The sequence below is a fragment of the Jaculus jaculus genome, chromosome 10, assembly GCF_020740685.1.
Source record: "Jaculus jaculus isolate mJacJac1 chromosome 10, mJacJac1.mat.Y.cur, whole genome shotgun sequence".
Lineage (NCBI taxonomy): Eukaryota > Metazoa > Chordata > Mammalia > Rodentia > Dipodidae > Jaculus > Jaculus jaculus.
In genome coordinates this window covers 14,599,739-14,613,426 of record NC_059111.1, presented here as the reverse complement: position 1 = coordinate 14,613,426, position 13,688 = coordinate 14,599,739, and the positions used below count along the sequence as shown (strand labels likewise).

The 13,688-nt window shown below is 42.9% G+C and overlaps 1 protein-coding gene across 1 annotated transcript in view; it reads right to left on the bottom strand.

Annotated features, from left to right (window-relative positions):
* Positions 1-1,657: 1,657 nt before the first annotated feature.
* Positions 1,658-13,688, bottom strand: part of Iqch (IQ motif containing H) — a 134,910-nt gene continuing 122,879 nt past the window's right edge. The window contains exon 14 of the mRNA XM_045160624.1: positions 1,658-1,741. Within this exon, the coding sequence (XP_045016559.1) occupies positions 1,658-1,741 (84 nt within the window). The remainder of the gene's footprint in view (positions 1,742-13,688) is intronic.

Genomic DNA, 13,688 nt, shown 5'->3' with positions numbered 1-13,688 from the left:
ATTCTTTTTAAAAATGTTTTTATTTTTATTTATTTATATGAGAGAGAGAGATACAGAAAGAGAGAGAGAGAGAGAAAGAAAGAAAGAATGGGCATGCCAGGGCCTCTAGCCACTGAAGATGAACTGCTATGCATGCACCCTCTTGTCCATCTGGCTTATGTGGGTCCTGGGGAGTCGAACCTGGGTCCTTCGGCTTTGCAGGCAAGCGCCTCAACTGCTAAGCTATCTCTCCAGCCTAAATATCGCTTTTCTTAGTAAAATACTGCTGTTGTTATTGAAGGGGTTAAGCTGTAGTTTGCATTGAAAAACTATACATATAGTTTTTATTACATATATATTTTAAGTTTTAGAAATTTTTTTTTTTTGAGGTAGGGTCTCAGTCTAGCCCAGGCTGACCTGGAATTCACTATGGAGTCTCAGGGTGACCTCGAACTCACAGCAATCTGCCTACCTCTGCCTCCCGAGTGCTGGGATTAAAGGCGTGCACCACCACACCTGGCTAAGTTTTAGAAATTTTAATACTAGGTCTTCCTTTAAATTGTGTAGAATTCATAGATGAATCTGTTCTGTCTCTGGCTTTTATGGAATTAAAAAAATATATATTTGCAAGGGGAGATAGGGATATATATATATATATATATATATATATATATACACACACACACACACACAATGCACATATATATACACACATACACACACACACAATATGAATGGTGCATCAGCTGATGCAAATGAACTCCAGATGCATGTGCCACTTTGTGCATCTGACTTTATGGGTACTAGGGAATTGAACCTGGGTTGTTAAGCTCTGCAGGCAAACACTTTAACCACTGGGCAATCTCTCCAGTCCCCTATATTTATTTTTTAGTTCCTCTTTCTGTTTCAGAAACAACCACATGGATTCTGGTTGAGTACTTAGAGTCACTTGGCCCATTCAGACACAGTGAAGGCCCAGGTTGGGAATCAGACAGACCTTACTGATCAATACTGGGCCATCAGCTTTGTTCAGCCAGTGTCTAGTAGAGACTGGAATTTGGGGGCTTTAAATTTCACAGGCCAGCATTGTTAAGGACATATGAAAACTGCCAAAGGTTAGTGGTCCAGAGGTCTGCCCCACTTTGGAGAGATGGGGTGGGTGGGTGGCCCATGTAGATGCTGGGATCTTCCCCTGCTTCTCCCAACACACATTGTCCTTCTTGGGTCTCAGAAACTCTCTGGCTCTAGAAGCTGGTGCTCTCCTGGAATCACTAGCCAGACATTGTATTATCTGAAATATAGATAGGTTACATTCATAAGTCTGGTTGTGACAGTCTCTTGTTTTGGTTCCATTGTGGCATTTCAGCTTCATCTCCAACATCAGAAAGCTCTGTTGTCTCAGGAACCTGGGTTTCAAGATGGCAGCAAGTTAAAGCAAGTCTACTATATTTCAAAGAAAAAGTTTCAAACTATTAAATTTAACTAACGGGTTCAGTGGGAACCTTACAAAATTGACCCTGCACATCGTAAAATATGTACTGCTTAAAATGAGGAAAAAAAAACATGGTTTAGCACTTGTTTATAATCCAGCATGAGGTATTTGCAGTCCTTGTATAGAAATTAACCAGGATCGTTAGTTAATTAACACCTCACCTTAAAATTGGTCTCGCCTTGCATATTAGGTGCTGATATTTCTTGATGGATGATGAAGAGATTGCGAGCAAAGGTCATGAGGACCCCCTGGAGATCCACACCGATTGTTCTGTTAATGATATCCAAACAAATGAGTTTACCACCGATTCTCCTCACATGCTTAAAAAACAATCGCCCTCTCATTTGTGCGTCTGGTGATGGAATTTAATGAGTATTTTCAATCTCACAAGGTGGCAATCTTCAGGGAGATATGAAAGATGAGGCTCCATTTTAACTTGTCAACAGAAAGGATTTGCGTAATAAATATTTTTTTTTAAATCAACGTAGCAGAATAGAGCAATAGGTTCAGTCATTTCTAGCAGAAGGCTACTAACTGAGCTAGGACAGTAGTGCTAACTCATTTTAAAAACTGAGCTAGTGTAAGAATTATTGCTAAGTGTCATTCATGCCTGCAGTTTCTTGTCTGTTAGAGACATCTCTGGAGTCTGGGGCTCATTTCCTGTCTCATGTGGACAAGAGATTCCTGCTCCTGCGAGGGTTTCACTTATGCTCAAGGACAGTGTGCCCCGTTCACGAACAGCTGCCTTTCTATAGCTGATGTCCACTTTAAGATGATCTCAGAGATGAGCCTTCAGTTCTACTTACACCAGGGACTATGAACATCCCCAGGCAACTGGATTGTTGTAGTTTTTTAAACTTGGAAACTCCACAGTATTTTTCTAACTATATTTTTAACTTTATCAAAGAAAAAACAAGGTAACTGAATGGGCTTTTAGTAATTGTTCTGTTCTGAAAGGACAAACATTAAAAAAAAAAAGCCTTCCCCTTGGGCTGGAGCGATGGCTCAGTGTTAAGTGAAACCCTGATGGCCTGGGTTCAATTCCTCAGTGTCCACATAAAGCCAGATGCACAAAGTGGTGCTTGTGTCTGGAGTTTGTTTGCAGTAGCAGGAGGCCCTGGTGTGCCCATACTCCCCCCCTTCACCTCTTTCTATTTGTCTCTCTCAAATCAATCAATAAATAAAAACCTTCCTCTTAAGCAGTCGCAAAAAAAAAAAAAAAAAAAAAAAAAAAACAAATCTAGGACTACTTCCATAGTTGTTAGCTATAATGTAAGTCCCCTTGCAGTCTAGGGCTTGGACCCTTGGGGAATGGCTGCTCTCCAGCCTCATCAAATTTGGGTCAAGTGCACCAAATGCTTTTCATGTCCCTACTGGAGGCCAAGACTCTTTGTCCTGCCACTGACAGCCTTTGGGGAAGCCACTGAACTCTGTGTCTTCATTCCATGAAATGAACAAAATGGACTAAATTTTTAGTGGTCTGAACATTTTTTGTTTGTTTTGTTTTTCGACGTACAGTCTCACTCTAGCTCAGGCTGACCTGGAATTCACTATGCAGTCTCAGGGTGGCCTCAAACTCATGGCAATCCTCCTTTCTCTCCCTCCAGAGTGCTGGGATTAAAAGCATGCACCATGATGCTCTGCGGTCTGCTGCTGCAAACAAACTCCAGATTCTTAAGATGCCACTTTGTGCATCTGGCTTTACGTGGGTACTGAGAGTTGAACCCCAGGGCCATCAGACTTTGCAAGCAAGTGCTTTCATCCACTGAGCAATCTCTATAACCCTATGCTCTGAATTTTTAAGGTTCCTTCCCCAAAATCCAAGGACAAGCATATCCTTTGTGGCTAGACATTAGTGTCTCTTCTTTAAGGAAATAGATGAGTCCAGGTCAACTTGAGAGTCAATACTTGTGAAAAGTAATTCATGCTTAATTAGCAGAGTCAGTAGTAGACCTTGGGTCCTTCTTAAGGCAACAGCTTCCTGACCTCTACCCAGATTAACACAACTAGAATCTTTAGGATCCAACACTGTGTCTCTTCATTAAGCTTCCCAGGTGACTCTCATATATAAATTAAATATAGAGATTCTTTTTTTTTTTTTCAAAAGAAATTAGGGCTAGGGAGATTTCTCAGTGATTAAGGAGCATTAAAGCCCAAGGACCTGGGTTCGATTCCCCAGTACCTGTGTAAAACCAGCTGTACAAAGTGGTTCCAGCAACTGGAGTTCATTTGTAGAGGCTGGAGGCCCTGGCATGTCCATTCCCCCTCTCTCTCTGCTTGCAAATTAATTTAAAAAAATTAAAAGAAATTATAATGTGTGTGTGTTGTTTGGTCTAAAAATGGTTCATGCCCTTTTCTCTATTAATCCATTTGTTTCTAGAATTTCCTTCATTTTTTCCTTTCCTTGAAATTTCTCTTTCAGTACCACTATTTTATAGGAATGCTCCAGAATAAATTGAGTTAGGATGAAATTATACCAGAAAAGCAAACCATAAGTCTCTGGTCTGTCAAGCCATCTCCTCTTGCCCAGCCTCCTCATTTTTCCTAAAGAGGTGGCTGGCTGGCTGACCTTGGCTCTTCATGTGATGTCACCTGATTGCAGCATACACCAGTGACACGCAGCCATCTGAAAGCTCTGTTAAAGTTCCAGAGGGCATCTAGCAGTGTAACTTGTTCCGCCCAAGTACTAACCAGGCGCAGCTCTGTTCAGCTTCTGTGTGGTTTGATTCAGGTATCCCCTATAAACTTAGGTGTTCTGAACGCTAAGTTCCCAGCTGATGGAGATTTGGGGAATTAATGCCTCCTGGAGGGAGTGTGTTGTTGGGGGTGGGCTTATGGGTGTTATAGTCAGTTTCCCCTTGCCAGTGTTGGCACACTCTCCTGTTGCTGTTGTGCACCTGATGTGGGCCAGGGGATGATGTCCACCCTCTGCTCATGCCACTGTTTTCCCTGCCTCCATGGAGCTTCCCCTTGAGTCTGTAAGCCAAAATAAACCTTCTTTCCCCCAACATCTGCTCTTGGTAAGGTGATTTCTGCCAGCATTGCGAACCTGACTGCAACAGCTTCCCAGGTCAGACAAGATTGGGTGCATTTAGGGTCGTGGGGCTATAGACTCAGCATCTTTTCTTTTTCTGGATGAGCTCTACAAAATGGAACCACGTCCTGGACACTATCTAGTGAATCTCCACCTCTCACATTCATCCTTAGAGCAAGTCTAAGGTGCAGCTGTAATTCCACCCTTTCACCTCGTATTCACGGAAGCACAGCTACATGAAAGTGAGAATTCCAGCACAACCTAGAGTGTTATTTTTAGTATTCATAAAAAGCAAACACGAGGGCCTGGAGAGATGGCTTAGGGGTTAAGGCATTTGCCTGCAAAGCCAAAGGACCTCAGTTTGATTCTCCACATTCCATGTAAGCCAGATGCATAAGGGGGCATATGCATCTGAGTTCATTTGCAGTGGCTTGGAGGCCCTGGCATGCCATTCTCTCTCTGCCTCTTTCTCTCTCTCTTAAATAAATAAATAAAAATAAAGTTTAAAAAAGTAAACACGGTTGGAGAGATTGCTTAGTGCTTAAGCATTTGCCTGTGAAGCCTAAGGACCCCAGTTCGAGGCTTGATTACCCAGGACCCACATAAACCAGATGCACAAGGTGGTTCATGCATCTGGAGTTCATTAGCAGTGGCTGCAGGCCCTGGTGCGCCCATTCTCTCTCTCTCTCTCTCTCTCTCTCTCTCTCTGCCTCTTTCTCTCTCTGTCTGTCTCTCTCAAATAAACAAAGAAAAATAAAACAATTTTAAAAAGTAAACTACACACACACTTGCACAAGTAATGACACACTTCAGCTCACCAAAGCCTCATAACCATTACCTAACCAAGTTCCATAGGCAAGATGGCCACTCACTGTAAACTTTGGCATAGTGAACCGAAGACTAGGGCCAGGGTCTACACAGACAACCTACTGAGACCCAGGCAAACACATCTCTCTAAGCCCATTACCATCCATAATAAGGATGCTGATTAACTGCCAGGGCACTTCCCTGCTCTAATGCCCTCTGGCTCCATGATTACAATAAGGAATAAAAAGACAAAGGCCAGAAAATAGTGGAAAAGACAGGAGGCCCTTGCCAGTGACCCCCTTTCTTCAGAACGTGTGAGTAGCGCAGTCACCACCCATGATATATACCAGCAGAGCTACTTCTGCCGCAAGGCTCAGCCGCATGTCAGAGCACCCTCTCCTGAACCCTCAGGTGCAGCTGTATGGACAGCTGGGTGAGTTCCTCTTCATTACTGATCTAGTTACTCATTTTGTAGATGTCAGTATTAAATCCACATTTCTGGGACTGGAGAGATTGCCCAGTGGTTAAGGCATTTGCCTGCAAAGCTTTGTGACCTGAGTTTGATTTCCCAGTACCCACGTAAAGCCAGATGTACAAAGTGGTACATGCATGTGGAGTTTGTCTGCTGTGGATGGAGGCTCTGTCATGCCTATTCTCTCTCTCTTCTCTCTCTTTCTGCTTGCAAATAATAAATTAAAAATAGTTTTAGAAATCCACCTTGCTGATGGGTCACCTTCATGATTGCAAGTTTCACTGTTTGTGAAAGTCTCTTCTAGTTCATAAATTCTGTGATGTTTTTCTCTTATTTCTTCTGTGTCCCTCAGGGACCCCCTCCCCACATAAGTCTTCCTGTGGCCCCTGACTCAGAAACTCCACCTTTGCCACATTAACATGATCCTTGTGTTACCCTGACAATTCTGGGATACCAGTCCTACAGAGCTCTGCTGGGCTCTGTCACCTGCGGACAGGCTTTCTTCATGCCATCTATGCTCCAGCTGGACTGGGTCCCCAAAAATGTCTCTGATAGTCAGGCTCCCCTACCTGACTGTTGTCTATTTACTCTTTGTGGTTGGAACGTTGCTAATGGTATAAGCTGATTGTGTCTTAGGACGATCTGCCTCCGTCCACGTGAATCCCTGGGTCTGGATTTGGCCAACCTGACTACTCTTCTCCTATCACCTGAAGGGAGCTGGCCCCTCCCAGCCTCATCCCAAGTGCAAGAGTTTGTCTAGTCCCTGCTCAGCCCAGCCCAGTTTGTCCTCTGCAGTTTACCTTTCATGCCAGCTGTCACTCAGTAAGACAGAGTTCATATCTTTATGTTCTGATCCACAGTTTTTATCATTAATAAACTTGAGTTTCTAAGCAATCTTAGAGATACCTGGCCTTTGAATCTTTCCTGCTTAATTAGACCTGAGCTCTGGAAAATACTAATTTCTTATCAGGTTGCCAACATCAAATCCAGTGCACTTCTTTGTTCTCCTAGTCACAGTAATTGCCTTGTGGCCCATGTCCTGCCATTACCCTAGCATCATCGTGGCACATTTGGAGGGTGGGGAAGGATAGGCAGGGCTCACAGTAAGGGGTGAGGGACAGGGAAGTAAAGGACAGTTCCTTTCTTACTTGTGCCCAGAGGTGAGGTTATTCTAGATGTGAATACCTGGGCAGGTCAGATGAAGGCATGCTTCTTCAATTGTTACAAGAGAGCTCATTTCTGTTGTTTTCAAGGCAACATAACAAGAGGATAGGCAGGGTAGCTAGTGAAAGGATTTTCTTAAGAAGATCCACTTGGTTTTGGATGTTCATGGGAGCTTGGGGCAGGTTGGGTCTGTAATAAAGGACTCACACATCCAGCTTCTTCTTTCCCACCTAATGGAAGTGTTTAAAGTTTTAAGCACTTGATTAAATTATAGCTCCAAAGTGGAGGAGACCAACCACATTTCCTTGAATTCAGAGGACTGAAGAGGGTGGATATCACTGCTCAGCATGTACTTTACTTGAGAAGATTGCATCAGAACCAAAACTGAGTCCAACCCTGTCCAGGTCACCAGAGCGCTTTTTTCGGCATGCCAGGATAGGATATGTGAGCTGGCTCCCCATCAGTCAGGTTTGTTGAGGCTTGCATATTTATGAGCTTGAACGGAGCATGTTACGTGTAGACTCTGCCTGATAATTTGGGACAAACTACATTTATGAGCCCTGACCAATACATCTAAGGCCACTTTGTGAAATATCTGAAGATCTAAATAAAATGAGGCAGACTTCCAGTAAATCAGCATGCAGATGAAAATGTAGGAGAAACACCAATCCTGTTGGCTGGTCTAGTCAGTTCTCTTATCACATCTTATGGACACTTCATACTTACATCATGCCCAACTTGTATCTCTTCAGGTGTTCATATAATATAAAAACCGTTCCTTGTCTGTCCTGTAAGATTTGAGTGGGAAGAAGAGAAGTAGCATATTTATCTTGGAAACAAAGAAAATGCACTGCTACTAAGGCTGACAATAATTGAAATCTGGAGCTACCTTGAAATGCTGTGAGAAGCTCATTGGAAAAGGTTGCCCCAGAATAGGGAGGAGATAGGTTCTAGGATGGAGTTTTTAAAGAACGATCCTTATAATGCCTATATCAACATCTCTTGTGCATTTTGGGGACTGAAGAAATGGCTTAGCAATTAAGGTGCTTGCCTGTGAAGCCTAAAGGCCCAGGTTTGATTCTCCAGGTCCCATGTAAGCCTCTAGATGCACATGGTGGCACATGCCTCTGGAGTTCGTTTGCAGTGGCTAAAAGCCTGGTGTGCTCTCTCTCTCTGTGTCTTTCCCTTCCACCTGTCTCTCTGTCTCTAATAAATAAATAAATAAAAATAAATCTTTTTTAAAAAGGCATTTTGGGGCTAGAGAGATGGTTCAGCAGTTAAGGTGCTTGCCTGCAAAACCTAAGGACACTGGTTGGATTCTCCAGTGCCCATGTAAAGCTGAATGCACAAGGTGGCGCATGCATCTGGAGTTTGTTTACAGTGGCTAGAGGCCATAGTCTGCCCATTCTCTCTCTTGAAAATAAATAAATTATATATTATATATATATATTTTTTTTTAAAGGTGTTTTTCATGGGTTTCACCCAATCTGCAAATCCTGGCAAGGGAAGTCTGCCTTTTAGCTCACTTTCTGTGTGTTTTTTGCACACATCCACATTTGATGGACTTTCTGAGTAATATTTTGCAGTGCAGGGAACTGATAAGCAAATTCTGTCTGGTGTGATAGTTCAATGGATTCCTGCTCTTGTTCTCTTTGTCACAGCAATCCTCCTACCTCTGCCTCCTAAGTGCTGGGATTAAAGATGGGTGCTCCCATGCTAGCCTGACAGATATTTTTTATCTTTCTATTTCTTCAACCATAGTTAAAATTTTATTTTATTTTTTACTTGCAGTCAGAGAGAGAGGAGGCAGACAGAGAATGAGCAGGCTAAGACCTCCAGCTGTTGAAAATAGACTCTAGTTGCATGCACCACTTTGTGCAATTGGTTTTATATGGGTACTGAGGAATTGAACTCAACTCATTAGGCTTTGCAGGCAAGTGTTTAACTGCTGAACCATTTCTTCAAGCCCCCTATATTTAAAAATTTGCAATTATATAAAATACTTTTCAGACTTATCATTAAAAGCAAGTAATAATATTTTGCTATATAAACTTGCAAAGCAATTTAACCTGTTGAACTTCAGCTTTCTCATCTACAAAATCAGAACAACATTCACCTTCCAAAGCTATTGTAAGAATGAGACAATATATGCAAACATTTTGTTTAAAAGCAGTATGAGCAACACATAGCATCTGCAGATGGATGAAGCCTGGCTCTCCTAGTGTGGAAAAAAATCTCTAAAGAAGGAAATGAACAATGTGCTTGGCCCTCACCACTCAACCCTGGGGGACGGGGACAAGGCTACTGAGTAAACGCTGCACTTGGAAGGGGAAAACATGACAAATGGAAGACTGGGATCTGTAGCAATTCTGAAATCCCACGGGGCACACATTTCAAGGGCTTCTGGCTTTTGAGCTTCTGGTCAATGAATGGGGCCCTCATGGCTATTGTTCTTGGCAGTCTTGGCTCTGTCTTCTGAGTATTCCTATCCCATAATTATCCTTTGCTACCTCTGTAGTGATGTTAGAGAGGCTACCTTCCTCTGTAAAGTTTTAATTTCTCTCATCTACTTCCTGCCTAGAGATATTTGAGGACCCAAAGGTTGTCTTAAGTGGATTAAGAGTCCTTTTCAGTGTACACTAATAGTTCTGTTTCTACATGTGTGTCATGTGTGCCTGTATCGTGTGTACATATTCATGTGTACAGATGCCCATGCACGTGTGCACATGTGGAGGAACGGAGGACAACCTCAGGTGTCCTTCCTCAGCTGTTGTCTATTTTATTTATTTATTTATTTATTTATTTTTAAAGTAAAAGGTCTCTCATTGCCCCGGAGCTCACCAAGTAGGCCAAGCTAGCTGGCCACTGAGCTTCAGGGATCTGCCTGTCTCTGTCTTCCCATTTCTGGGATTACAAGTGTGTGCCATGCTGGCCAGCTTTTTTTGTTTTTGTTTTTCAAGGTAGGGTCTCGCTCTAACCCATGCTGACCTGGAATTTACTCTGCACTCTCAGACTGGCCTCAACTCACAGCAATCCTCCTACCTCTGTCTCTTGTGTGCTGGGATTAAAGGCGTGCACCACCACGCCTGGTCTGGACAGCTTTTTACATGGGTTCTTGGGATTCAACGCCAGTCTTTCTTCATGCTTGCTAGGCAAGCACTCCACTGACCTTGCTATGTCCCCAACCCCACACTAATGTTTTTCTGACTGTTGAGTTCTCCCATGAACTTTGATTTCAGTCAGCCACAAGAGCAGCATCTGCAGCTCTTTTCTGCATGTCCTTCTAGCCTGTTTTCATGTTTCTTGCCTTTCTTTTCTCTTAATTTGAGGCATCTGAAGCCTATTGGACTTTAGCAGGAGAGCTGCAGCCTTTCTCTCTTTGTCTGGCATGGCTCTCTCTTTCTCTTTCTCTTTCTTTCTTCTTATTTATTTATTTGCAAGGAGAGAGAGAGAGAGAGAGACAGCCAGAGAGAATGAATGTGCCAGGTCCTCCAACGTGGCAAATGAACTCCAGATGCATGTTCCACCGTGTGTATCTGGCTTGACATGGGTACTGGCTTAATTGAACCCAGGTCATTAGGCTTTGCAGGCAAGCACTTTAACCACTTACCCATCTCTGCAGCCCCTAGAGCTGCCCTTTTTAGTCTTTGCTGATTCTTACTCTGAGCTCTCAGTCCTTCAGAGGTGTCAGCAGTAGGCCATAGTCATAACTAATTTGTCCCAAATTGCTGGGCTGAGTTTTATATATATAGATTTTTTGCTTTGCAAATGCCTTTTAATTTTTTGCACCTCCTTTTTTTTGAGGTTTAAAGATCATTTTTGCTTTCCCAACTGTGCAGCGTACCAAATTTCTGGCATCTCTCTATTCATTTGAACTTATGCTGTCTGATTCATTTAGAGGCTCATAATGTTTATATACTGTGCCAAATTCAGTCACCAACACTCAACAATGCATACTAGCATTATATCTCTAGCTGCTTCTCTAGAGCTATTGGTCCATTAGATAATGTTATTTGCCCTTCCAAGTTATCACAGGTGCCAGCTTGGCCAAATATTTTTCCACTTCCCAACAAGAGTTCTGATACCTTTTGTTTCTATGTACAGCTTCCTTGTCACTCAATGCTTCCCACAAGCCGTTACCAAATTTTTAGGTTTCTGTTTTGGGAGCACCTTTTATTTATTTATGGGGGGGGGAGGATGGGCATTTCAGAGCCTCTAGCCACTGCAAATGAACTCCAGACACATACACCACCTTGTGCATCTGGCTTATGTGGGTTCTGGAGAATCGAACCTGGGTCCTTGGGCTTCTCAGGCAAGTGTCTTAACTGCTAAGCCATCTCTGCAGCTCTTGATACTAATTTTTATGCCAAACAGGTAGGCTGGGCTATGCTTCAGTGATTAAAAAACCAATTATTGGTTGTTTATAACAACAGGAGCTGTACTGTTCATCATGCTCTGTTTGCCACATGGATTGTCACGTGTCTCTGATCACCATTGACACCCTCAGGGACTAGGCTCAAGGACATGCTGTCTCAGTGAGCTCCCACATTTTTCCATAGTAGGAAAAATGATATGGGAACTCCAAGTGCTACATGGAAATATCACATTTTGCTTCTGCTTGTATTTCACTGGCCAAAGCAAGCTACATGGTCACGCCTGCCTCAGGGTTGGCAGGGCTGAGGATTGATAATTCTCTATGTGCTCTGAAGGAGGAGAACCCCAGTATTTGTGAGCATCGCTTATCATAGCAATATCCAGGTTGTAGGAAATGATTGCTTGTGGTTGTGGAACTGTTTAGGACCATGGCACACTGTCTGTGTACATGTGAGCCCAGCCCTGTCCCACACTCTTGTGAGCAATGGGTGCAACATCTTTCTCCATGTAGCTTTCATTACAACTTCATTTCATGAAGAAACTGGCGGGGGTTTCCCATAGCGTTACCAAAGGGCTGGGAATGAGCTTGAACTTCACTTTGCTCAAGAATACAAGAGCTGGAAACCGCCAAGGATCAGTGTCAGGGGGTGGAAAGTAATGATGACGCCTAAGGGCATCTGTGAGTCTTTCCTTGCCAAGTATGCCTATTCACAAAATTTGTTCTGCTTTGATATTTTAGAAAAATTAAATAGATAAAACTACAGTTAAGTGCTGGGCGTGGTGGCACATGCCTTTAATCCCAGCACTTGGGAGGCAGAGGTAGGAGGATTGCTGTGAGTTCGAGGCCACCCTGAGACTCCATAGTGAATTCTAGGTCAGCCTGGGCTAGAGTGAGACCCTATCTCAAAACCCTCCCCCCCACAAGAAAAAAACTACAGTTAAATTTGGCCATCTTGTGCTACATGGGAATGTTTTGATCTCATCAGTTTGGGGCTACAAGCTATTCAATTCTAACTAGATTATATGCTGCAGATGCAATGATTAATTTCAGGTCAAAATCACTTCCATTTGGTTGCTTCATTCTTTCTGTATTTCATCAGATTTAATGAATTTCTTTCTTTTAAAAATATTTTATTTACTTATTTGCAAGAAGAGAGAAACAGAGAGAGAGAGAAAGTATGGGTGTGCCAAGGCCTCTAGTCACTGCAAATGAACTCCAGATGCTTGCACCATTTTGTGCATCTGGCTTACATGGGTACTGGGGAACCGAACCCAGATAATTAGGCTTTGTAGGCAAGCTGTTTAACTGCTGAGCCATTTCTCCAGCCTCAGATTTAATGTAGTTTTTAAGGTCATATGAGCTCCATTGTGTATATTGACACCAGCATGACTCAGGCTAACCAGAAGGCCTTATGCAACCTAATAGTGCCCTGGCAGCTTGTTGGGGAATGCCAAGTGTCATTCAGGCTCTTCTGTTCACAGTTGGTACTATGCTTAAGGTCTGGATTCTTTTTAAGGCCTATAAAATTTTGACTTATCTCTGCACAGCAGAGTGTCCAATCAGCTGGCAACTGTTTGACTATTATGTCATTAATATATACATTATACTTAATGTGGGAAGTAAGTTTATTTTCATGTACTTGACATGATATAGGGTTTGGTTTCTACAAGTAAGTAAGCACAGGGTCACTCGTGTTCTTAAAACATTCTCGAGTGTCAAAGGTTTGAAAATGTGTGTCAAAGTAGAAACAATAAATTGTTTATCCAAAGCAGTAGGAGGTTCTGGCACAAAACGGGGTTCTAGCTGAGAAAGGGGCACTGAATTTCACACACCTGTGTAGCTGCTTAGGTGAAACGGCGGTACAGGGACCAAATCCAGGAACTTAAAAAAAATCAGGATTCTGACTGACTGAATTGTGATGCCCCACATTTATATTTTTTAAGCCTTAAACCTGTATGTGACTGTATTGAGACAAGGCTTTTAAGGATGAGATTGAGGTTAAATGAGGACATAAGGGTAGAGCCTGGTTCTTTAGAAATGGCATCCTAGCCCGGCGTGGTGGCGCACACCTTTAATTCCAGCACTTGGAAGGCAGTGATGGGTGGATCACCATGAGTTCAAAGCCAACCTGAGACTACATAGTGAATTCCAGGTCAGCCTGAGCTAGAGTGAGACCCTACCTGGAAAAACAAAACAAACAAAAAGAACTGGTATCCATGTAGAGACAGTGCCTTGTACATTCTCTCTCTCCCCCTCTCTCTTTCACTCGTGTTTGTGATATGGGGACACAATAAGAAGAGGATGGCCAGGAGGTGTGTGCGTGTGTACCAGGAGCCAAATCTACCAGTGTCTTGATCCTGGACTA